Source organism: Maylandia zebra, linkage group LG10, assembly GCF_041146795.1.
Source record: "Maylandia zebra isolate NMK-2024a linkage group LG10, Mzebra_GT3a, whole genome shotgun sequence".
NCBI lineage: Eukaryota > Metazoa > Chordata > Actinopteri > Cichliformes > Cichlidae > Maylandia > Maylandia zebra.
In genome coordinates, this window is record NC_135176.1 from 9,405,408 (window position 1) to 9,431,810 (window position 26,403).

At 39.6% G+C, this 26,403-nt stretch overlaps 1 protein-coding gene across 12 annotated transcripts in view; it reads right to left on the minus strand.

The window, feature by feature from the left end:
* Nucleotides 1–502: 502 nt before the first annotated feature.
* acaca (acetyl-CoA carboxylase alpha) overlaps nt 503–26,403 on the minus strand; it is a 33,540-nt gene continuing 7,639 nt past the window's right edge. For 4 of the 12 annotated variants that reach the window (XM_014408615.3, XM_014408613.4, XM_014408616.4 and 1 more), the window contains exons 16-55: nt 25,813–26,040; nt 25,172–25,322; nt 23,241–23,375; nt 22,244–22,390; nt 21,977–22,165; nt 21,520–21,620; nt 21,295–21,383; nt 21,032–21,156; nt 20,815–20,928; nt 19,910–20,023; nt 19,699–19,788; nt 19,468–19,586; nt 17,178–17,201; nt 16,614–16,763; nt 16,153–16,296; nt 15,952–16,054; nt 15,752–15,859; nt 15,544–15,600; nt 15,210–15,254; nt 14,037–14,078; nt 13,219–13,434; nt 12,943–13,098; nt 12,625–12,849; nt 11,660–11,815; nt 11,418–11,564; nt 10,773–11,042; nt 10,218–10,315; nt 9,929–10,049; nt 9,660–9,770; nt 7,486–7,629; nt 7,263–7,383; nt 6,204–6,300; nt 5,972–6,068; nt 5,730–5,865; nt 5,478–5,655; nt 5,276–5,388; nt 4,475–4,629; nt 3,543–3,713; nt 2,373–2,509; nt 503–2,230 (exon numbers count right to left, since the gene is read on the minus strand). In XM_014408615.3, the coding sequence (XP_014264101.1) occupies nt 2,104–2,230; nt 2,373–2,509; nt 3,543–3,713; nt 4,475–4,629; nt 5,276–5,388; nt 5,478–5,655; nt 5,730–5,865; nt 5,972–6,068; nt 6,204–6,300; nt 7,263–7,383; nt 7,486–7,629; nt 9,660–9,770; nt 9,929–10,049; nt 10,218–10,315; nt 10,773–11,042; nt 11,418–11,564; nt 11,660–11,815; nt 12,625–12,849; nt 12,943–13,098; nt 13,219–13,434; nt 14,037–14,078; nt 15,210–15,254; nt 15,544–15,600; nt 15,752–15,859; nt 15,952–16,054; nt 16,153–16,296; nt 16,614–16,763; nt 17,178–17,201; nt 19,468–19,586; nt 19,699–19,788; nt 19,910–20,023; nt 20,815–20,928; nt 21,032–21,156; nt 21,295–21,383; nt 21,520–21,620; nt 21,977–22,165; nt 22,244–22,390; nt 23,241–23,375; nt 25,172–25,322; nt 25,813–26,040 (5,251 nt within the window). In that variant the 3' untranslated portion in view covers nt 503–2,103. The remainder of the gene's footprint in view (nt 2,231–2,372; nt 2,510–3,542; nt 3,714–4,474; nt 4,630–5,275; nt 5,389–5,477; nt 5,656–5,729; nt 5,866–5,971; nt 6,069–6,203; nt 6,301–7,262; nt 7,384–7,485; nt 7,630–9,659; nt 9,771–9,928; nt 10,050–10,217; nt 10,316–10,772; nt 11,043–11,417; nt 11,565–11,659; nt 11,816–12,624; nt 12,850–12,942; nt 13,099–13,218; nt 13,435–14,036; nt 14,079–15,209; nt 15,255–15,543; nt 15,601–15,751; nt 15,860–15,951; nt 16,055–16,152; nt 16,297–16,613; nt 16,764–17,177; nt 17,202–19,467; nt 19,587–19,698; nt 19,789–19,909; nt 20,024–20,814; nt 20,929–21,031; nt 21,157–21,294; nt 21,384–21,519; nt 21,621–21,976; nt 22,166–22,243; nt 22,391–23,240; nt 23,376–25,171; nt 25,323–25,812; nt 26,041–26,403) is intronic. The other 8 variants (XM_014408614.4, XM_076889003.1, XM_076889002.1 and 5 more) reach the window with 8 other exon arrangements.

The following is a 26,403-nucleotide window of genomic DNA, read 5'->3' on the forward strand; positions in this document are numbered from 1 at the left end:
TCCAATTATACTACCAAATGAATCATTTCTTTTATTGGGCCGTCTATAATTGTGGTGGGTATTGGGTGCATGCAACTCAATTTGTCTTACATATTTGTTGGTAACATGGTAATAGAGTTGACAGAGCCAAGGGGATGATATGAAAGAAAGAGCCGGAATAAAAAAAAAGAAGAAAAAAGGGGAGGATGAGCTAGATCCCTCAATATTTGTTTGATCTGCTTCATCCTCCTTAATACTGTTGAAGTTTAAAAGCCAGAGAGAAAAATGGCACTTTAATCATCTGTGGATTGAGGAATGGGAAGACTATCATTTTCAAATAATCAGAAAATGTCTCTCCAGAGTCACAGACTTTGTTCTGACTACTGGAATTAACGAGGCTTCCAGTGATGTGATTATCAGTCGCCGGAATCATCGATACAGAAAAATAATTGACAAATTAAATTAGCATAAATTCTTGAAAACAAGACATTTGTTAAAAAAAATAAATCAAAAAACTTTAAACTAAGTTGGGTAAGCTTTATTTAAAGTTAAAGTTACATTTAGAGCACATCGTCATCAGTGGAGATTATTTTCCGTCTTCAATTAGGAAACATCCAGTTACTTAGAAAGCAGCTGGGAAGCTTGTCAGTACAGGTGTCCATACACACACACACACACACACACACACACACACACACACACACACACACACACACACACACACACACACACACACACACAGAAAAGGCACAGCAATAACTATGAAGCCATTTCACATTGCCAACATTGGTATTCAGCAGGGCATTATAATGACACAATGATCCAAAAGTCTAAATTTAACAATGTAGTGCCCTTTAGCCGTTGTTATTATTAGCATTATGTACTCAGTTCCTAACAACAGGTTGTCTTTCTATCATAACACAAATACAGTCGAATATGTGATTCAGAAGACTGGTTTAAATGGTAAAAATAAAAAGCATTTCATACACCAGACGTAAAAACTTCAGCAACAGTTGATTACAGTTAAAATGTAACGTATATGTGAACAGTAGCTTTTATCATTTCACAGACATTTTTAAAAGATTTGGCCATTTGATTGTTAATTCAAATACATCTCTTTAGAAAAAAAAAAACAGAAACTCAAACAAATAAAACATAAATTTAGAACAAGCTTAACTTAAGACTCAACAGCTGTTGAGGAAAGAGGAAAAAAGATCTTTCTGAGCAAGCTTACGTTTTAAACTCAGTCTCCATTTCGTATTCAAGCTTTCGTCAACTCTCCGTGCGTTACTGTTTGTTTCCCTTTGTGCATTTATGTTTGCACGTATGCTAGATGCAACATTTCAAATGCAGGCTTGATTCTGGCTGCAATGTAAGGGAACAGTAAGCACTAAAGTGCCTCTAAAGCAGCATTTACTGTGTGAAGGGGACAGCTGTGGTTTTGTTGTGAGGCGAGCTGCCCATTGCTCACTGCAGGGTAACTGTGCAATAGTTGGGGTTTAAAAGGGACCTTTCTGCTGCTCCCTGCTGAGCTCCCCTGTTCAATTCTGTCTTTGTTCAGTAACTAAGTGCTCCATGCTTAGGAGTGTAAAAAAAAAAACCTTTCTTTCTAACTCCTCTATCAATGTGTCGCCACTGTTGAGCTGGTCATCAAAACGCTTGCAAATCTTAGCAAGCGTATGTCACAAACCTAGGTGTCTTTTTAAGAACAGCGTGTTTAATTTATACTTGGGAACACTCCAGTTGAAAAGCATGGATTATCATGGAAGCATAGACATCCTCTCGAGTCATCTGTGTAAACTCCAAACGTATTATTAAATTAAATTCACTAGATATTTCTACATTGTCATTCTTTTAATTGCTCTTCAGTACAAAACACATGAATTCATCTTAAACACTAGCACATGTGTACTGCCATTTACAAAATGTTATAAATGATGTCAGTCAACTCTTGATCACTGAGAATCATTGCCAGCGGTTCATTAACAACGTGGCTGCTGCCAGCGGTCATCACGCTGGCTCCTCTAGCCTCAATCTCCAGATCAGGTTGAACCAGGCTCTGTTTAGGTCTGACTATGGCCTAAGCTGGGCTTTAAGCCAAGCATGGGCAAAGACAGGCCCCCACTAGGAGGATGCTGATGTCTCCATAGTGGACAGGATACGTACCACTTCTGCTCTCTGAGTAGGTGAGATGTGCTGGGTCATGTGCACAATAGAATCCATGGCAACCTCTGGATTGGCTTGAACAAGGCTGGGAGAAAAAAAAAAGAGAGGGAAACAAAAGAAAATGAGCCTGTCAGGTGGGCGAATGAAGGTTAAGAAAGGAGAAAATGAGCTATTTAATTCCAGCACTCAGCAGCAGTTTGCGCTGTTGCACAGCTTTGAATGATCACCTGCGAATCTGCTTGAGGATGTGGTCTCTGCGGATGTACTTGATGTTCTCGTCAATGACTGATCTTGCACCCTCTTCTTCAGCTAGCTGCCTCTCCAGCCATGCCACCACTTCTTCATTGTTATCCCACAGATAGGCCTGCAGAACACAGAGAGCGTTAAAGGACAGAAAATTAATCATTGTATGCAGCATTTAAGCATATATAAAGCCTGAAAATCCCACTTTTTTCATGATGCAACAATGAGTGGAAGTAAAAGCAATTAAAAGTTACACACCATATTAAAAGATAAAATTAGCAAAATATCATGAATCAACAAATAAATATCAACATCAACAACAACAAAAAAGATGGACAGGCACAAAGTGGGGGCCTGATGTCTTGCTGACTGGACCTGATGGAAAAATTAGTATTCATGAGTGCTGGCATTTTCTGTTCCCAAACAAAGCCAGGCTGGAGGGCTTAGTGAAGATTTGGGGGTTTAATGGGCTCTTGCCTTTTTATGAACAGTCCTGCTTGAGGTCCACAAGAACATTTAACGCCCTTATTAATCATTTTTAATCTGTTTGCTTTTAATTAAGAAACAGCGTGTTGCTCTCCTATCTGCACGTGCCAGGGCTGTGATTAATTGTGGCTTAAGACAGCCAGTCCTGATTAGGGTAATGTATTAGCTAACAAGAAGGCCACTTCTTAAGAGATCTCAAACACTGAGCCGACTCCTGTCACCCCAGCGGCTGGAGCTCTGAGCCTTAGAAGCAAGGAAGCACAGAAGGAAGGAAGGAAAGATGATGACTTTCACAGAGCGATACACAATGAGACATTACCAAAAAAAAAAAAAAAAATCTAACATGAAAGGCACTGAAAAGCAGAAATGTCTACAATCCTGTGTGGTTGTGTGGAAATGATGAAAAGGTTCACTACATGACAGATATTTTGTTATTCCACAATTCTGGTTTCAGTCTACTGTCAAAATAACTAGAATTTACCAGTATTTTAAATATTCAAAGTTTTTATTTTGAATGAATTCTACACGATCCCGTCGCTCTCTAAAGTCAAACTTTTAAATTTATGAACCACCACATCCTTCCATATTATCATACTTTTCACTCAGAGCCAATACATATTGAACGATTTTACAACAAAACCTAAAAACGCCAACAAAATACTTTTTACCTTTACAGCCCCCTCGGCCTCCACAAACCAGCGGCGCAACATCGCCTGGATCTGCCCATCTGTCAGCTCGCTGTTGGCCACCTGGATCTTCCTCTTTACGGTTTCCTCCAGCAGCAGACGCCGCAGACGCCAGTAGAAGAACTGACGGGATGTCTGCCATTCTAGGATATCCTGAAGAGGCAAAAGACAAGCATCTAGCGTTACAAAGAGCTGGTATCATGAAGAGCTACGTTTTAATCCTGCTGAATGCCAATTTTAATGTGGAGCATTGAATTCTGTATCAAGTGAAGCCAAAGGTGTGGCACTCAGGTAGCACTAATTAAGTAGACCACTGTATTACCTGGCTTAAAAACTGTCTGCTTTGACACAAATGTCAATGAATTTATAGGTTTCATTCATAAAATAAAATCTAATTCGACACATTTAAAATGTAATTGTTGTAAAGCGGATTGGTGTGTTAATAACACATGCTGTTCTTCACATTACAGTGAACTGATGGTCTGAGGATGTCTGTTCTCCTTTTCCGTGCTAGTATACTTTAGAATAGGTAATAATCCTCTCCTGTATATAGCATGTAGGGCAGGAAAGAGGGGAAGAGAAAAAAAAAAAACACCCCGACTGCCATCCATCTGTAAAACACCCCTCTGGTCATGTGAGCAAAGTGTGTATCTGTGTGTATTTGTATGTGAAAGATGGGTCTGTGAAGGCACAGAATGAGATGGGGTCTGCCTAAGGCTGCTCTGTAGTTGCTAAGGTGATAGACCAGGGTCATCAGAAGATAATTATAAGGATGAATCTTGCAGCCTGTTGAGACCAAACATTATTCACTAGGCAGGTGCAGCAGCAGCTAGACTGATACTCCCCTATGGGCTTTTCAGGTTATTCACAGACTACACCTTCATATGTGCACACGTGATAGTGTTAGCTCTCACCGTGATGACCCCCTTCTCTTGCATGCGACCTGGGGTGTCATGGAGGTCCGCAAACTGTACAGCCACCTGATGGTAGATGGGCAAAAGAAACTCCTCACGCTCCTTAAGTTTGGTTTCAAGCTCTTTGCGATCAGGAGGGCTCAGCTCTGGGGTTCCTGTTGGAAGTTTCAGAGTAATAGCATGAAACATATTAGGCATATTTCACTGGATTATTCTAAAAAGTTGAATTTAGGGATCAGCAATCAAAAGTGCATGTGCTTATCTACATTTCTGAGCACGTATAATGTAACTGTATTTTCTGTTTACCTCTGTACTATCAGCCTATATATTTTTTTTATGCAGGCAGTTGCATGGTAGTCCTGTATTTGCCTTTGGTATGTTATACATAAACACAGGTTCTCTATGAGAATGTAGTTGGGAATCAACTTCTGCTAATAGTGTTTTATTCTAGCACCGCCCCCAAACCCTCACTTCTCTCAGAGCAGACAGATGAGCTCCCAAAACCCTCACAGTAAACCATCACTATGCCGAAAGCTCCAAGCAATTGCAGCATTGGTCCAAAGGGGAAAAAAAAAATCAATAGTCTGCATGGGAGAGACAGTAGAGCTAGTGATTAATCTGGGAAGGTTGTGACCGACATCTCCCAGGGGAATGCAAAAAAGATGACACAAAATCAAGAATGACAGGGAAAGCATAAATGCTCACACCTTTTGCTTCTCCCTTAAATGAAGGTAAGACCAAACAGGGAGGAAGAGAGATAGCCCTAAAGAGGAATACTCAGATTTCAAGTGTGGGGCTTACCCAATTTTTCAGCCAAGCCCATGTAGACTGGATCTACTCTTCTCATGGTCTTGACCAGATCCTTCCTTCTAAACTTGATCTCGACTGTCCCTTCAGGCTCCAACACACCACCTCTGGAAACAGAAAGGATTTAAGTGAGGAAAGACAAGGTATTAAAAAAAAATAAAAAATAAAAATCTGCCTCCTTTTCTCCAAAGCTCACCGGCTGTCCTTGTCGGCGTACATCTCCATGTGCCGGGGGTTGATGGTGGGATCTATAACGACCCAGGAGCCTCCTCTCAGCTCAGCCTGCGGGGGGATATAAACCAATACTGGCTGCTTGTACTCTCTCAGCCCATCCACAATGTAGGCCCCGAATTTCAGCACTTGGTCGTACATATCTAAAGAGGATAAAACCATATTAGATGAAGATGGGGTTCAATCACTAATTGGTTGGTGACTGAGGCAGAAGTACCTTTCATCCCTCCAGAAAAGCCCCTCCAATTGGCAAACACAATGAGAGGTAAGCCCTCCCGGTTTAGGTCCTTAATGGCCTGAGCAGTTTTGAAAGCAGAATCTGGGAACCACACCTGTCCTGCCTGTTGGATGAGCTAAATATAAAATAAAAACGAAAGAAGCGGTATCAGTACAAAGGTGTCTGTGAATGTGTTGTGTGCCTGTTCATTCTTGAATATATACACACTCAGTGACCCTTACCTTAGCCTCAGAGTCTAAATTGGCTGGATCAGCTGGGATCGACAGTTCCACTGACCTGGTTTCCACAGCAACAACTCCAGTCGGTATCCCACCGAGTCTGTAAAGAGGCCATCCACTGTTAAAATCTACAAAATACCTTGATATGATTTTTAAAAGCTAATCAATTTTTTTGTTTTGTTTTGTATATCAATAACGTTTAGTGACATGTAACCTGGTTTTATTTGGGACTTACCTGGCTCTGCCTACCACTACACTCTGAGCCCACGGCTGCATGATCTCCATGAAAGAGCCATGGTCGAAGAAGCCAAGCTGCCAGGAACCCTTTGGAGCTTTATTGAGAGAGAGCAGAATACATGCACAGAGTAAATAAAGGCAAAAAGTGAAGTTAATTAATGAAAATTCTAAATGCAACACAATCAGATCCACTTCCAAAAAGCATTCTCTCTTCTCGTGATATTTTTAAAATCCCTAGCTCTCTTCTGTGTGCAGACTCAGCGTGTATATTCGCAGGATCTGTCATCTTGGCACCGCCCGTGATAGATGACTGTATAAGCAGACTTGCTCAGCTCTTTTTCTGCCTGTACACCCCAAGAAACATGCCCAGCCTAAGAGGTTACCATTCAATTAAGCTTGGCCACTCATCACTACCAGACGTTGACTGGCTTCCCACACGGTTCCCCGATCTCTTTGCCATCCCAAGCAGTAATTACACTGATGTGGAACCTGCTCAGTCCTGACCTGCAGTGTAAAACACACTGCATCAATTTTGGTGCTGATCTGGCCTTTGGCGGCATGGTGTTAGGCTTCACTGTTTCTTGCTTAGTTTCTTAATAGCCTTTCTCTTGTAATGAATTATTTCAACCTTTAACTCTTAGGCTATCAGGCTGAAATAATAAATCTTTATATTTACTTTAAATAACACAAAAGAAAATGTGGCTTGACTTTTTAACAACTGCTGATGAAGCAATATTGATGATCATTAGGGGAAAAGTGAAGTGTATACATTATTTTTATAGTCAAAGCTTAGATTTGAGAGCTTAGATGCTAAACAAATCACTACAGCTTTTTTTTGACTATGTTCAGAATTATAACATCAATAGCATTAATAATTAATAGGATGATTTCTAGTAAATAAAACTGGGCATTTAATACAGAGTAACAAAGAAGCTACAGTGAATAGAAGGTCTGCATTTTTTTTTAATACACACTCTTCAAATATTACTCGAGAATCGATTTGCTAGTCCAAACATTTTCATAATCAAATTTAAATACGTCCACATTAGGCACTCACTCTGACTGGGGCGTCCTGCCAACATCCAGCGAGGGTCATAAGGAGCCTTGGTAGGTACAAACTCTACCAGTCGATCTATGGGATCCTTGGCATTGAGGATGGGCACTGGGCTAGATTTACACTGAGGAAAAGATCACTCATTATGATCATGATATCACATTATTAAATGAAATTGTACATTACATTATTATATTTACATACGTTCTAAACATCGAGCTGTTACCTTGGGCATGTAGGACAGCCACTGCAAAAGAGTGAAGACTCCCTCAAAGTCATCGCAAACAGTGCAGTGAGTGACACCATTGTTGTGCATGATCTGAACTCCACCGAGTTGGTTGTTGGATGTATACACTTCTCTGCCCAGCACCTAATGTAGGAAAAGGACAAATGTATGGATTTGTGGGGAAATGTTTGACAAAGGTATTTTATTTTAGATCAGGCAACTAATGAAGGCAATGTTTCAAAACCTGAAGCATTAGTTTCCCGCTTAATTGAACAGAATGTGGATTTACCCTTTAAAAACTAGTTTCAAACTAAGTCAGAATACTGTTGCGCAACACTGGCTGACAACAGGAAGTGTTGTAAACAAGTTTCTAGTCTGTGTATCCAGGTTACGGCAGCCTTGTCGATACCCCTCTTTCACAGTAGTCACATTTTTGGGGACAGCGCCTGCTTCTCTTCATAGCCGATTTCCTAACACATTGCATGAATTAACACGTCCCTTTCTTAACAAGAAAAGCTAATTCATTATACTGGCTTACATCCATTTCTGGTGTGCAACAAAAACCAATGTATCTGTATACATTTAGAGCCACCAAACTTATTTTATCTTCATGTTGTTCCTTTGCCAACCTGAAGCCATAAAATCTCACTTCCAGCCCACCCTATTTTCATAAGCATCTCAGAACAGGTGGCAGGGCCCTGACATGCTTCTATAAAAATCAGAGAGGAGCTCAATCCCTACCCTCAGCTCTCACCTTTTCAGCCATCATTTACTTTTTTTATTACCATTAATGGTTATGTATCTGGCTACAAATCTAGGGCACTCTCCTAAAGCTGTCAGGAAAGCTGGCTGCCCCAAGAAACATTGCAGTCACCTTGACATACACAAAACCCCTGTGCCTCTGGCCATCGCCAGATTCATTAAGATTCCACTGCGGAGAGAAGAGGAGGAGACAAAGGAGGAGGAACGAAGGGAGATGATTGGAAGGAAGAAAACGAGGCACCAAGTGGTAGCAACAGCTCGCTGGGGTATTTGTGCTAGTAGTTACTATCCATTCCCCATGAAAATAGGAGTTCTTTCCAGCAGTTAATGAAATGATGATCTCTGGGTGGTAGCCTCCTGCTCTCTATTAAGTTTCAGTTAATAGCCAGGAAGTCACATGATAAATGAGCAGGCCAAAAAAAAAAAAAAATCTTAAATCAGTGTTGCTGGTTAAAATCATTTTCTCCAAATAAAAAACAAAAAAATGTGTTGCTATTCATCACCTCTATATTGTGGACATTTGTCAGTAACCATTATTGTGATGCTGCTCCTACAAATGGAGCAAAACAGTGGGACAATCTAAAAACAATTGAGCTTCCAGCAAATAGATATACCATCATTGGGCCATTTGCATGGTTTGTCATGTTGTGAACTGTCATCCAATTTGAAATGAAATCATCTTAATGCACTGACAAGGACAGACAATGGGTAGCAAGCCAAAAGGAGGCAGCGATGCGTGCAGACACGCACACAGACACACACTAATCAAGTGTATACAGGCGAGAAAAAAACCAAAAAACAATCTGCATCAGCAAAACTTTTCATTCTGATTAAAAACAAATGATATGGGTGTCCTGCACTGCAGCCTCTGGCATGTCACTCTATTTCTATGCAAATACAACTTCATGGTGCGCTTTCAATTATTCCACTTTGAGTGGCAGCCAGGCCTGTGGCTGGGATCGGAAAGGGAATCCCAGTAGAACACAGCGAGGTGGAGGGAATGAGCTTCAAAATTGCTCAAACAGGGAGGGGGGAACAAGCCATATAAACCGAAAAATAAAAATAAAATCATCAAAGCACACACCGTTTTCTGTTACATTTTTTTCATAATTCAAAAAACAAACAAACAAACAAAAAAAGGACGAAAAACATAAAAGACCCATTTGACCTTCCTGCCATATTAGCTGAAAAATTTAAAAGTCAACTAATGAATATATATTGGTTTGCTCATTAAAGCGCAGATGCATTAATTATATGAATTTAGAAACAGCTCATTTGGTGTTCACTCCCCATTACAGGAGAAGCAGAGTGCACATGTGTACAACACAATCATGTTTTTCTTCTACAACAGCAGAAAGGCACCATCACTGTATTCTACTGTATCTAAATTACACAAAAATGACCCATTTCACCTTATTGAGGGCTCCAGCTCCAGTAAGGATGATGTGGGAGTTGTCCACTTGTATGGTCCTCTGTCCAAGCCTCACCAGATAGGCTCCAATACCTATGGCTCGGCATGTGACCTAGAGGAGTGCAAGATTTCCAATAAGCAACCATCCAGCTTTTCACGTCTTTACATACAGCAAGTCTTTCTTCTTAACAGAACATACAAACTCAAGGCAAAGCAGCAGACTACATATATGAATGTGTGTTTTCACACAAGTGCGCACTTGAATCTTACCAGATTCATCGTGATGATCTCCTCGTAAGCCAGAGAGGATTCTCCGGCAATCATTCCCGACCCTCTCAGATTCTCCACACCCAGCCCCTCATCTTTACCTATAATGTCAGTGATCTTGTACCTGCGTGACAACACATACATTCACTCAAATCCAGATGCGATGACCCCCTCTTACCTTTGTCTCAATCTGTCACATCTTGTGTTTGAAGCTTGAAGATTACAAGCTTATAAAATCATATCCTCACATACAAAATTAACTATTAATGCATACTTAAAAAAAAAAAATTACCTCGATTCACCCTCATCCTCCACATGTTCGCAATGCACTGAGTTTAGAGCTGAAACCTTCTTGTAATCCTGAGGTGTGAGGTAGAGATACTTGAAACCCTGTAGGAAAAACAAAACATGCAACTGAAATAATGTTGACAGCTTAAAAATTGACAAAAATGAAGATGCAGCAGACAAAAAGTCAGGAAACTTTTTTTTTAAAGACAGAAAAAAAGGAACAAAAAAAATAATTGAGAGAACAGATTAGTCTCAGAATTTATATACTACACCTTTAGTAAAAAAACAAAAACAAAACTTAATACATAATAATAAACCTTCAAATGCAAATACACTGAGATAATGACAGCAATTCTGAAACAAAAAAATCTTTTAGAATTATGGAAAACTAAATAACTAAAACTTACTAAAATAAGTATTAGGAATATTACGATATTCTCAATAATTATCTACAAATAGTGATTAGTGGATTTCACTTAAAATAAAAATAAAAAATTCTATACAAATTTAAATTAAAGTTTAAGTATAGCCTAATGTCTCTGAGACTCTGCTGGCTGACCTTGTAAGGATCAGCTGGATCTTGCCAGGCCACATGAAACATATGTCTGATTTCCTCTGCCAGACCGATGCGTGCACCGCTGTTGGCCGCAATATAGAGTCGGGGGATGCCACTTTCCCGAGCCATCTCTGAGGCTCGCAGGAACAGCATGTCCTCCTGGGGCCCAAAGGAGCCTATCTTGTGTGTGATGTCATTGCTTATGACAATGATCTCACGTCCTGCTGGGTACTCTGGGGTTCGCAGGGTCATCCGCCATGCCACCATGCCAATCTGGAGAGATTAAATAGGGAAACTTTAACCCAATAAATACAGAATATCTGTAAGTATTAGACAATAAATAATCCACATTAGCTGCATAGTTGTTTTTCTGATTTTGACCATGTTTGCTCAACGGTGGAATAAAAAGTGTGAAATCCTCCATATTTGTTGAATCAAGACAGAATCAGAACGCAGCTTTACATCTTTGGAATAAATAGAAGTATAATATATACAGTCATCTATTTATCTATACTACCATCTTTATTGCATCAGAGCAAAAGAAAATGTGTACATTCTGAAATAAGAGGCGAGTGTGTCAAAAAATGTCAATGTCAAAAATTCCTGCTTTTCAAGGTTTGTTTTCATGCTTCAAGCTTAAACACGGACCTCGTTGCCCCCTGGCAGTCGATTCATCTGTACCAGCTGACCTTGAGCATCAAGAACCAGCTCTGTGAAGGTGAGCAGCTCAGAAGGAAGAGGACACTGAGGTAAGTCGGCAAAAGCCTGACATGAATGCCAAAGCTTTTTCAGAGCCTGAAGATAGGATAAAATAGGCAGCATGTTAATATGTTATTATTTAGTACATCTAAGCAGAAGCTAAATATAATAGGCACGTTTTTGTACAGTACCTGTCTGAACATTTCTGGAAAGTCATAGACATAGGTGGTGCCCAGAGATTGTGCTTGGAAGCGTTTAGACTGCAACAGGTCTTTGGTAACATATGGTGTATTGATGAGCATGCCATGCAAGGGGCCCTGCTTGTCTCCATATGCTTGGAACATAATCTGGAAAAAGGCCAGAAGTGGTCACTTTAGTGATACAATGATCTCTTCAACAACCTTGGCATTAAGATGAAATCAAGATGAAAACACATGACAGGAAAAAAAAAAACAACTAAAAAAACGTGATAATGATTAAAAGCACTTCTCATAGTTACTGGACATCAAAAGAATTCCTCTCATGTAGCGCTCTCACTATGTTGCAACTTTAGTATGTGTTATTACTTCATTATTTATCCTCCCAACAATATTACATTTTAATGCATGAAATGAGTACAGCTAAAACACTTCGAGCTGTCACTTTTGTTGGTAACCATATAACAGTCTTCACATAAAAAACAAACTGTGAATCTCTTATATTATGGAACCATTAAAGCCACCACAGAGCAAACATGGGAAAAAGACAAAAATAAGACATGAAATGTGTTGAAGATGACAGAAATCTTCCTTCATTGCTTCATGTAGCTTTCATCTCTTCAGCACTGCCTTACTACTGAATGGATGGCCGTGACCACTGAAAGATGAATGGACGGCTGGATTGATGAATCTCGCATATCTTACCTGAGTTACCTGAGTTTAGAAAAAAGATATTGCTAAAAGAACTGTCCAATGGGCTATGGGCAAGACACCATACTGGATCTCTACTCCAAATAATAAAAACTTGAAGTTTCTATTATGATATATACAACTACGAAATTTACAACAGAGTCTGGTAAATTGTACTCTACAAGCTGAGGTTTCCAGGAAGGAGCTGATGCCCTTTACCAGTGAATGGACAATAAGGAGATGAGATGGATGATGTATGAGTGCCCCACCTGTCGGTCTTTGGGCCCCACCTGTCCCGTTCGGGCATCAGTGACCTCCTTGTAGAGGCTGATATCCAGGTAGTAGCCAGATTCATTTGTAAGGAAGAGGCGGATGGGAATTTGCTTCCCCGTTGGAGTCAAGCGGATGTTAATCTTCAACTCGGCCTGCAGGACTCGAAGCTTCCACAGACGGCTGCCGTAACGCATCACCATGGAGCGCACAGACTCCTCGATCTGAAGTTCACAGGAAAAGATTAGCAGGAAGCAAACACAGTGGCAGTAATTTACTCTGTCAATCAGATATTTGTGGGTAATATTTTCCCAGACCTTTGATGGGTCCATGATGACTGTAGGGACAAAGTTGAGGAAGATATGGTTACAGTCAGTTCGCACAGTTGTGTTGTTGAAAGCCACCTCCAGTTCATCCATAGCTTCCAGCAGCAGGCGCTCTGCTTCATTGTGAAGGTATTCAAAGGAGGCCTCCTAATAAAAGAGGAGGAAAAAATAAATCTCAACAGCATCGAACACGGCAGAATTTGGGGGCTAAAAATTAAAGGCAAAAAATAGAAAGTTTCTCATCCAAAACCAAGCTTGTAATCTTACCTTTGTTACCAGATCAGAGTGGCGGATAATGGCACGGACAAAGAAACGGTAGTCCGTAACTTCTGTGCCCACCTCCACTCGGGCTGCACCCAGATACAGGTGCATCTTGTGATTGGCACATGGAATGGCAGTGAGAGCAAAATTCCGCATGCGGTTGAGCTCCAGCTGGAATGCTAATGCAGGCTCTAAATGACGATAGATCCGGTCCTCCTCAAACTATTGAGACACAGACAGGATACAATAACAAACAGTAACACAGTCCTGCAGAGACAAGTTTGTTTCAATATTTTACTGAGCACCTCAGTTTTTTTCTTAACTAGCACCTCTAACATTAACAGACACAGTTTAAATTGGCAATTTCACGATTGCTCAGTTGGTTTAAGTGTAAAAAGACGCCCATGAGCCACACACTGTATTAAGTAAATTAAGTCATGGGCAATATCAATCTCAGAAAGCTGCTAATGGGTGTCATTTCTCTTAAATGGGGGACATAATTAAAGAGTTCATTAGTTTAATGAGTTTTAGTCATGTCATTGTAGTGAAACTATCAGGAGTAGCAGAAATGAAAAGCCATCACTGACTGCAACTGAATGAAAGTTAACACTGCTTGGAACGGGTGGTCAGTCTGTTTTTTTTCCCTAAACAGGCTGTTTCATTGTCATGGGAATAATCCGACATACATGTGCATTAAATACACAGTATATTCATCTTTCCAATAGAGGTCCCTTCTCCATAGGCTCAACATTAACTTGACATTTAAGCAAAAATACATTTTATATGACAGTGATGATTTGGATTTGTGTTATGTGAGCACCTACCTTGTCCCTGGCACGGAATGTGAAAAATTTAGGAAATTCCCTCTGTGTAAATAATCATAAGACAAAGAAATAAATTAATCAAAATGTTGTACATAACAGATTACATTTTCTATAAAGACAGCAATTCTGTGTTAAGAATGACAAATTAATTAGACTTTCACCAACTGTGCCTAATTACAGCAGCTCAAAAAAAGCCATTATGATCTTTGCTGAAATAGCTATATGGAAAGGAACAGTCACAATTAGGACCTTAATCGACACGCAGGGGGCCCTGTGTTCTTTTACTGCGATAATTTACCTATCAAGAAATCACTATGTATTCACCAAAGCAGAGGGCTAACATAATAATAGCAATGGGCTCAACATATAAGCACCCATTACATTCTAATGCATAAAACATGTCCTCCTTTCAGAGATCCAGTGATTCTCTGAATAATGCCTGGTAGGCCTGTCTGATGTTATCACATGAAGTCTCCCACTTGCCAAAATAATGCCAGATGGATTGGAGACGCCCTCATCACACCACAAGCTACATAATAATCAGATGACTGCAAAAGTATACACAGTGTAAACCTTCATAGCTATGATTTAACACTGATTGCAAATGACCCACTGCAATATAGTGAACTGAAGAAAAATCTTTTCAGAGTGAGCATGCATAAAACAGTAGCGGCCACAATGATAGGGACATCTGTTATTATGACAATGACTTTGTCTTTTCTATTCAAATCCCTGTCATCTAAATGCAACTGGTCTCTTGATAATATGTCAAACTCTGAAAGACAAATGGTACATCACAAAACTGCTACATCTGGGGGTTCAAACTCTTATGTGGCTAAAATGTGTGGTCCCATCACTAATAGGGCATTTCCATCTAAAAATGATGAGCTCACAATCTGTGTGATTTATTTAAGCTGGTATAACCGAGCTGTAAAAAAACAAACAAACAAACAAACAAAAAAAAAAAAGCAGCTGCAGGATGGCAAAGATTAAAAAAGTCTGTGCTAAACAGAATTAGTGTATGCATGTTAATACACTATCATTAATCTACCTCCTGTAGGTGGCGTTTCCAACAACATCTACAGTGATATTTTGCACTTTCTATGTAATTTGTGTTGGTTGTGAAACAAATGCACTGTTGACGACAGAATTCTTCTGCCTTCCATTACTTACATGAAACCTTTGGTCCACCTCACAGTTGACTTGCTTCCTGAAATCCTGTCATCAAAAATGCAGCAAAAGCAAGGCATGCAGAAGGAGATACAGAGACAAAAGAGGAAAACCAGCTAAATTTCAAATGCAAATTATTACCACAATTACTACAGTATTGCCACACATAACAAATTAATAAAATATTAGTGATAACAAAAAGGTCAGATGCAAGCTCAGTTTATTTCTGATATTTTGGTACATGCGGTTCAGTAGTGCCGAACTGATGGCATGCAAGGCAGCTGATGGTGAAGATAGATGGTTTTCTGAGTTTTAAGTTTTAAATCAGAAGCCTCACCTTTTGAGCCACGAGGAAAGTCAACCTTCGGATGCCGTGTTCAAACAGCAGAGATTTCTGGAATAAGAAAAAAATTTTGTTAAAAAAAATTAAAATAAATATATATATTTATAGTCAGGATGATAAGAACAAGCTAAGTCATCTCATATATTCTAATCCATTTTCTTAACTGACAAGATACAAGGTTTTTGCTGTAGATGTCTCCCACCTTTGACTGAGTGAATTCCCGGAACATAGCTGCCAGGCCATCATCATCAATGTCGCTGTCAGTCTTTATAGCAACATTCAGGATATGGATAGGCTCATCCTGGATACTCTGGGTAACAAAGCAAATACACATCTAATTCGAATCCTTAGTTATAGGGGTCAGTGACAGGCTAGTGACTAGTACAAGTCTGCCCTCTTCACCTTGTTGTCCTCTTCACCGTACAGCACGGGATTGCCTCCTTCTGGGAAGGTTGGACTTTGTGGAGGAGAGTCAGAGAAGCAGCTCAACATATCAGTTATGTTCCTATAAAATATTTAAAAAATATATAAAAACGATTAGTGATACTTTTACCTCCCAATAAAAACCACTCAAGTTTAGAATTTTTTTACACAAGGACTGACTTGGTGAACTCCTGGAAGCTGCGGAAAGCCACCATGGCTCCCATGCGCTGGCAGGGTGGTGTAAAAGACGTGTCAAGCAGAACGTCGCTCACACTGGCCATGTGCACCATGCCGTAGTGATTCAGGTTGGATGAGAATGACATCCTAAGGTGTAGACAGAGAAATATTAAAAAAGGCTTGAATGTTAAAAAACAAACAAACAAAACAAACAAAAAAAACAAGTAGTAACAAAACACCACCAAGGAATGAACATAGGAAAAGAGCTATACCGTAGGCAAGGACATTTAGATATATCCTGTTACGATAACACCGCTTTGCAGTGAACAAGACCACGTAAAACCACCAGAATGACCCCTCAAGTATCCAAGTTTCATTTTGATGTGTGTTAGTCCTTTGATTGTAAGCAGGCAACCCCAAAGTTACAGCTTGTATAAGCACTCGAGAGGTCTTATGTGTCAAACCTGTCCACAGTATCCAAATCTGATGCATTTTTCTTCTCAGCATTATCATCCTGTGATTCATTTTCTGGTGCTTTAGGGTCCTGGGGTTTAGTTTCCTCTAATTTAGTGTCCATGACTTTAAGATTTTCCAGGACTGAAGGAAACATTTTCCTGGCAGGACAGTCAGAGGTTTCAGTTTTGGAGATGCGTACTAGTATATGATTTCTACCAAAATTTTATGTGATCATCTTAAACTATATGACATACATAAGTTATCTTAAACTTGCACAATACTGAAGCACATACACACAGCAGTTAGATACAGAGCAGTCATTTCAACAGAAACAGGCACCCATCAGTAAAGACATTTTTTGGCAGAAAGGTTGAATGCCATAGGCCATGCAGATGTCAGTAAAATTAAATTACTCTGCAATTATCAACCAGACTAGACCAAAGTTACTAAATCTAAACAAATAAAACAGCTTTATAACCAACAACTAGATAATTAATCTCAACTTGAATTACAGCTTTATTCATCCAGCTAGCTAGTCACCGGTAGTGGATGCAATTAAAAGAATGTTTTACCTGTTTAGAGTGGGGATGTTCCCTCTGCAATCAAATAACATTGATTATCAAGTGGTTAGTGACAGGCATCAGAAGGAAGACATTTAAGGTGTAGCAATGTGTGCATGTGATTATATGTGTCCCTTAACATATTTTTGCACCAGGAACAACCAAATTATTCTGTGACTTCACACATAAAAAGATTAACGAGAAACACATCTGATGTAAATGCAGCCAATTACATTTGTATCCTTGGTGCTCTGTATGTGTGTGTGTGTTTGGGAAGGGGGGGGGGGGGGGGGGACTGGAAAATTTCATGGGTGGAGTTTCAGAATCTTGTATGCATCCACTGCATATAGAAATGGATGTAATGAATGGTAAAATTATGGTAAATAACTCTTTCTCACAATAAACACACATTTTGCTACTTAACTGCTTCCTCTACACATGCATCACGTGATCCAAAAAGAAACAAACAAACCCTGTTCAGAGACTAACTCTGAACAAAGAGCGGATCACATCACACTCTCATGCCGTTCCGTATGTTACAAATTATGATGCAAAAATGAAGGTTAATTTATACACAGTAAAACACAAGCATGCGGATGGATGAGTGCAAGGATTTCAAAAAAATAAGCACTACTTAGTAACCACAAGCAAATGCATTGAAACAAACAAAAAATACACAAAACATGCAATCACACATGGACGAACTGAACCCAGCTGCTGAAACTGAGTGAGTGCAACAGAAATGCCACAGTACTGTGTCTGTTAAAAACCTTTTCAAATACTGAGCACGTACAATAACTTCTGACTTTTTTTGTGCCAGATGTTTTTTTTTTCCCCCTCAGAACTTAAGCAAGAGCACGTGACCTGAAACTCTTGATTCTCAATTGCTTAATTGCTCAGTCCTGTTTTAACAAACCAAGAAAAGTATTTTCAGTGGTGAAAAATACCTTCTTTTTTTGCACATGACAACATTTACAGGAAAAACAATGGCGAACAGTGACACAGAGGTAGGAAAAAAAAACAAACCCAAAAAAAACAGGGACCGTGGATATAAAAAGTGCACACATCCCTGCTGGGGGAAAAATAATGAGACAACAATAAATCATTATAAAAATTCTTCCCACCTTTATTGTGACCTATAACTTGTACGACTCAAGAGAAAAACAAACCAATCTGTTATGGGGAAAAAAATGTAAACATAAAAAAATAAGCTGGCTGCATAAAAATGCACACCTCTAAAACTAGTACATTACTGGAGCACCTTTTAATTTAAACGTGGCATTCAGTTTTCTTGAGTACACAGTTGTCATCAATTAGAGACTCTCGTTAACCTCGCATAAAGTTCAGCTGTCCTAATAAGATTTTGCTGACATTTACACCATGTCTAGACTATGGGCTAGTGTTGCAAGACTGAAGCCTATTCTGACAAAGAAAACATCCATACACAAGTCTCCTAAAAGCTTGTGGGAAAATGTGATACGGTCTGAAGGTTGAACTTTTTGGCACAATTTCATACAGAACGTTTGGTGCTAAAACCACTCTATGCATGACCGTACTTAAAGTGAAGCACGGTGTTGGCAGTATCATGCTTTGGAGCTGCTTTTCTTTAGCTGGAAACTTAAGTGTTAGTGGAGTGGACAGAACTCGAAACATTTCTACCACCAGTCACAAGAAACCCTTCAAGTTTCTTGCAGACAGCTGAATTAAAGGTTGTGCACATTTATGCAACCAGCTTATTATGCTGATTTGTTTCTTCAATTGAATTGTACAGGTTATAGGTCACATTAAAGGTACCAAAAGTTGAGAATTATTTATTGTGGTTTTAATTTTTATTTCTCAGATGCTTGGCATTTTAACTAGGGTGAGTATGCTATTTATATCCACTGTACTTAATAATAAGTATTCTTTATCTTTTAACAGTTACAGTATAATAGGTCATGAAAATTTTATGCAGCCATGCTACACCTTGAGTTGGGATGTCAAAAAAAAAAAAAATAAAATAAAATGTTGTAGAAAACTGTAAGACAGGAAAAAATTCAGGTTCCTCTATTTAGAAACACAGGCATAAGCAGCAACTGCAGCACATCATTGCAGGTCCCGCTGCTAACACGCAGACTAATATTATTATTGTTGTGTTGTCACCTTGCAAGCAATTTTGATAAAAGCTAACTTTTAATGAAAAATTCAACATGAGAGTAAGAGTAGAATTACTGATGGCACAGCGTCCTGGGGAAAGGAGGGGGTCAGGACAGCAGAATAGTAATGCACATGTACGCGTTTCAGCTATTTTCATGAGCAATACCTGTTGGGATGTGAAGTGGGAAGCATGAACTGAAACTCTACTATACATGTGTTGTCCTTCAGTTGTCGATGCTGAACACTGTTGAGCTCGTAGGCGATGTATGCTCTCCGAACATACACCTGACATTATTGAAGACAGGCAATGCTGGTCAGATATGTGAAGTGCTTGTAAAGTTTGTTCAACTTAAATTCAGAGAAACTGATTAATAAACAAGACTCTTATTCCTCTCACCTCCAGGGCGGCCATCCTGACTACCTGATTACTGTGGTAGAAGAAGTTGGGGAGAACGTCAAAGATGGATGTCTCTGAAAGGATCAGTTTCTAGAGAAAGAAAAATAACAAAGAAAAAAAAAAAAGTATAATCATACACCTTGGACATTTTGTCTGTTGTTGTGAAACACATGCACAGCCACAACTACTGCTCTTGCCCTTTAATGCTCACCTGAAGGTTCTCAATGCAGAACTGGTGCCCATACATATCGATGGCAGAGAGAAAGATTGACTCCACCTGGTTGTGTCGTAGCTCATAAGAGGGAAGGTGGGAAGCTATCAACACCTGGAAGAATAAGATAAATGTGCTCTTCAGGTATAGCACAGCAAACACTACTTAATTATGCTTTCCTTTACATTTTCTGACAGTGTCAACCTTTACACTGTTTCAGCTACACACTTTGTTGTGCTAATGTGTCACATGTTTTACTTTATATTTATATTTATTTTTAAAGAAATGGAGAGCATATAGTGACACCTGGTGGGAAAATACTAAATAAATAAAGTCTGGTAGTGAGTTACATTCATAGTTGTGTTGGTGTTTCTGTATTGCTCAGCGATCACAGGTGATTCTGAGCTTTGATGTTGCACTTTGACAAACAGTTACTTTTAATAAAACAGCAAAGAGAAAAAACTTCTCTCTACACAGACTGTCAGAGATGTATGGATGAATATTAGCTATTGCATTACTAAAATGAGCAAGCTAGATACAACTACAAACTATGACATTTTGTTTCATGCTGTGCTTACAGGGCACATTACTGCTCAACAGAACAATCACAGAGTTTAAGGCCCATGTTGCTGCAAATTATCTTAAAAGTGCATGTCAGGCTACGCCAGAGGTTAAAAAATCCACAGTCCTACCAATTAGGCATCACCTGAGCCAATCCACAGCCTCTGCCACTTCAAAAGCTTTTCAGCTAAACAATCAGGCTTTTAGATCTTTTTTTTTTTTTCAACTAACTTCTTTTAGTTTCCGAATAGTGCTTCTTCATTGCTGTACAGTTTTGTTTTGTTTTTTTAAATTCTGTTATTTCATTGTAGTATGTCAAACAAGATTAGGAGTTCAATTCTGACCTGCCGAGCACGCAGCGCCACCTTTGCATTGGTTGTCTTGCTGAGCTGGGTGAGTTCAGTCAAAATGGCCATCAATTCATCAGTTAGTGTTGGATCACGGCCACAGAGCTGGTCCTGCATGGAGAAGAAGAGGAAGAAGAAGAATATGATAAAAGGCACGACTGCTGAAAATCACTTTTTTATAGAGATTTCTAAATCAGTAAGAATGGATACTTACAATCAGCATAGTAACAAGTAGATTCTTCTTGGTGACTTGAGCATGGGAAAAGATATAATTGAGCACATTGGCCATGTCACCCTTGTTTTCCTCACGCAGTGCAAAGACACACTTATCGTAGTGTCCTGTTGACAGATAGATAAGAGCGTTGGTAAAAACTGGACAGGAAACTTGAGGTTTAAGAGCACCATCAAGTGGTGAGAATATGCTAATGCAATGTTTCTGCTATCCAAGCAAGAAAGTGTCAAGTCACTGTTTCTCACCATTCTGAAACTGGATCTCTACTTTTAGATATTGTCTAAGCAAGTCCATCACGACAGCCTTCATGTGACCTCTGATGCCGCTGCGGTACCTGTTAGACACAAAAACATTCTGGTCTTACAAGAAAAATGTATGCTGTTGTGCAGATAAAGCACACAGACAAAACATTTACTTTAAACCCTAGGATTAAAACTTGGTGATATTTAGATAAAAAGTATGTTGCTCACTTCTGCACCAGCTGAACAATGCTTTGTGTGTTCATAAAGAAGACTTCTCTCTCTGATTTCTTGTTAAGAGTAGCTGCATGGCTGTCCAGTATGTTTGCAATCTGGAAACAAAGGAAGAAACAACAAGCATTTAATCCCACCAGCAGTGGAGACTGATAAGCATTTAATCCCTTTGGCACTGACAACGCGTTCCTTAACAAGTGTGTGTTACAGGCTATGTAAAGAAATTTAAAAGCTACATGAAATTCTGGACCACAAATCTATTTGTCACTCACACACATCCGCACCTAGATATGGCACTTTCATTCTGCATGAAGCTACTGGGTTTCAAAATACATTTTTAAAAAATGGTCACATGAAAGTGGGCTGTAACTGTATAAGGAGCTCAGGTCTGAAAAGCTGATAAGGTATGTGTAGTAAGAAATATGTGGTTCATGTGCAAGTGTCTGTGATGCACCTGCTGGCTGGGGAACTGGCAAAGCACAGAAGTTATGTTGCTGGCATACTGAGCCATCTCCTTCTTGATGGCCTTCTCCACAGCAGGGGGGATGCGACCTGAAACACTCGTCATGATGTCTTGAAGCTCCAACAGTGGTAAAGAAGGATCGCGCATGGTTTTCATTACCCTTTCCACCCATTCTTTCAACTAGGAGAGACACAAGAAGTGTGTTCAAGACTAAGCAAAGTAATGCTGGTGTGCACACTGGTGTACATGAATTCTTACCTTAGCACTGAAGAAAGGCTCAGGTAGACAATAGCCATTCATCATGTGGACAAGATGACCCAGTGTGTTATGGAAAACTCTGTGCAGCTTCTCTCCTCTCAAAGCTACTGCCTGGATAGAAGGCAGGGTCCCTGTGTAGAGCTCAGCCTGTGAGACAATACAAATACCGATTACTAATAAGTCACTGGCTTTTTAAAATACATCAGCGTGTCAATGGTATGTTCTAGTAGGAGGTAGAGGTTATGGTGTGAAATAAGCAATTCTTAATCCACTGCTTAGTTTATTCTCTGCTTAATTGTTGTGTTAAGTTTTATATTTTTTTAATTTATTCAATTTGGTAATTTTACAATTTCTTGGGAACTCAACTGCTGTTTTGCTCTTTGCTTCACCATATGGGTGCAATATAGACTCATGATGATGGTGAGCTCAACCTCATTTTGGTTCATTTGGTTCCTCATAGATAATGATATGTAATTATAATACAATGGTAGAGCAGATAAATGCTTATAGGCTGGATGTGTGTGTGTGTGTGTGTGTGTGTGTGTGTGTGTGTGTGTGTGCGTGCGTGCGTGCGTGCTCTCATGTCTGGGGGTTATTCAGGTATGGCTTGTAGAAAGCAAGCATATGTGTCAGTGACGTATCTATTCGATTCGTCTTAGTTTGAGACGCTTGTGCTGGAGTTTAACATCCGTTAGATTTAATTGTCTGTCTGTCTCTTCTTGCACATTGGTTCCCCTCATATATCTGAACATAAAGCGATTAATCATTAAACGCAACACATGCATATTTAAACTAATACTCAGTGTTACCAAGATACCTGCTAAGATACTTTTTATGGGCAAATGACATCAAAGTTAAAACCGATGCTCTAATTTAACCTGATGTAAACAAAAATATTACGTTAACCGTCATTTTGCATTATACAAAATCCTACTTGCTGCACAGCAAATACTGCATCTGTGACAACAATAAAGTGGAATGATGAGACATAATGTACCTGCTGCACTCTGCTTGGGTCATCCAGTTGCAACTTGGCAATGACACAGCCAGGCTCCAATGCTGCTCCAGCCCTCTTCACATAGTGAATACAACCAGACTCTGCTGCAGTGAGGGTCATGACCATCTTCATCACCTGTTTATTTGCAAATAACCATATGTATATTTACAGATTCCATCTTTATAGTGGACTGCACACAACTAACCATTAAACCAGAGGTGGGACCAAGTCATTGTTTTGAAAGTCTCAAGTAAGTCTCAAGTCTTTATCCTCAAGTCTCAAGTCAAGTCTCAAGTAATGTCAGGCAAGTCAGAGTCGAGTCTCAAGTCACTGGTGTAAAAGTCCGAGTCAAGTCACAAGTCTGAAACTTTGAATTTCAAGTCCTTTCGAGTCTTTTAAAAAAAAAAAAACAAAAAAAAAAAAAAACAAAAAAAGCATGTTGCAGTTATATGCTAAATGTAAATATTAGACCATGTAATTTTAAAATCTGTGTTTTTCTCAACACATGACAAAATAGTGAACTTAGAAAATATACACAAATTGTGAAATTGCACCTCTTTAAAATGCAGCTCAATTAAACCTAGCTCCAAGAATAATTTTCACCGACAGTTCTGAGATAAGCTGCATGTTATTCTTGGATGCGGTTGTAGGACCAGCTTTAAAATCGCATGACAAAAATATCATACACATTAAAAAAAACTGTATCACCAACGTAGCCTGTACAACATTTGCTAGTTAGATGAAGTCAGCTATCTCATCTTAGCATATTTATATGCATATTTATAATTATACGGTTCTTGGAGTGAGTGCATACACTCGTGAAGTTTAGTAACTTCAGGTCACTGCAACAAGCCCAGGTACAGTTTACCGACGGATGGGTACAGGACCTTGAAATGCACCGTGTAGAACGAAAGACCATCGTACGTATCATAAGTTTACCAGTCTCACAAATTGTCGTCATAAATACACATTCGTTAACCGTTTATTAATAGGACCTTTGAGCTCAAGGGTAATTAATTAGCAGTGGAAATAATTTCTGGTACGCGTTACAGAAATGTAGCAGTGACAATAATATTGTATGCTGTAATCGTACTGGGCAATTAGTGATACAAAACAACTGTTTTATCCTGTGAATAAAAGTATATGTTTTTGTCAATGTACCATAATAACAGAGGCGAAACGCAATATTGTGTCAGGACAATTCACTATTTATGCACAATAAACAAAGGAGCATAGCGCGACAATTTCTGTTCAGCACCAGACTTGCTTGTAACCTATATCACTAATTATGTTATGAAAATGACGTATTAACTACTAAAAAACACTGACCTTCGTGTAAATGCTTGGAGCAGACTAACCTGTGAGCTGGAGTGTTCTGGGACGTTATATTTGATCTTTGAATGGCTGCGATCCAGGCCATCCGTCGCGTCTTTGTTACTTCGGAAACATGGCTTGAACAATTTCTCTTCAACGACGTAATCCGATAACAACCGATCTCTTTACCCGTCAGCTTCTCGTGGCTGTCATGCGACCGGCTATTGCAGTTAATAATACAACGGCTTCTTGACATTTTTGTGTTTCTTTTTATCGCTGTATAACTGATTTTAATTGAAAGCCTGCGTGCGCTAGTACCGCTTGCCACGAGTTCCCAGAATCCTTTGCGGTTCTACCCGTGAATGACGTCACATTTTCAATCTCTATATAATATGCATGTTAAATTTTATATTTGGGGTAAAATATCAAGTCTTTTCAAGTAAACCGGTTCAAGTCCAATTCAAGTCCCAAGTCATTGGTGTAAAAGTCCAAGTCAAGTCACAAGTCTTAGAACATTTTTTCAAGTCAAGTCTAAAGTCATAAAATTAATGACTCGAGTCTGACTCGAGTCCAAGTCATGTGACTCGAGTCCACACCTCTGCATTAAACTAATGTACCTCTATTTCAGCGTAGCACTGGCCAGCAAACACATGCCCGCCATCCTCAATAGTGTACTGAATGAGTTTTCCTGCTGAAGGAGACCGCAGCAGCGAGGGATCATTTTCTTTCTCAAAAACACACGTCTTGTTCCCAATTGTGATGCGATACCTGAAATTAGAAGATTTCAGTGTCATGTTTTATCTGAAGATCTTAAATCAGGGGTCTCAAACTCGCGGCCCACAGGCCATTTGCGGCCCACGTCACCTCCGCTTGCGGGCCGCATATTGATGTGAACATTTTTTTTTAATTATTATACAAAAAATTATTTAATACGACGCCAGAGTGTTACAGGGATGGCCTTTTAAGACTGTATGAGCGTGAGGGAGGGAGAAAAAGGAAAGTCGAAAAGTACGAGGTGCTACCGAGCAGAAATGGGAGATGGAAGCATGTAAATATAAAAATAACCACTGCAGCCAAAAAGAGTGCCTGACGAGCCCAGTAAGCTATTAAGACTCGACTTTACAATGTGTTCGTTTTTTCCTCAATAATGTTCTGCTTTATTTATTTATTTATTTATTTATTTTTTAATTGTTGTCATGTGGTAAACTTACAGTTACAATAGTAACAATTCTTTCATACAGTTAATGGTTTTGTTTACCTGTCCACCTCTTCTTTCATGTACGTAGTGTAGCTGCTTCCATCATATGAAAGCAAAAGACCTCCATCACTAAGCCGATGGACATCCACCTCAGCAGAAGAATTGTTCATGATGACCACATAGGAATTGGGAGACTGACGAGTCACTGTCAGAACGTACTTAGTACCTTCATAGATCAACTCCACATCCACAGTGTTGAGCAGCGTGTGTGGTGGTAGCACCTGCCCCCTGGTCAGAGAGTACAGAGTGTCTCATGTTATCTATTCAAAATGCTGTTTTTTCAAATGATTGTTTCTACTGCGGCTTACAACAGATTACAACTCATTTGTTTGTTTACATATTAAATAATGGCCAAAATGAATTTACGGGGGTGGCCGTAGCTCAGGTGGCAGAGCAGGTCAGCCACTAATCAGAAGGTCGGTGGTTCAATCCCAGGCTGCATCCTGGCTGCATGCCAAATATCCTTGGGCAAGATACTAACCCCATGTTTGCCTACTGGTGGTGGTCAGAGGGCCCGGTGGCGCCTGTGTCCGGCAGCCTCGCCTCTGTCAGTGCGCCCCAGGGCAGCTGTGGCTACAATGTAGCTTGCCA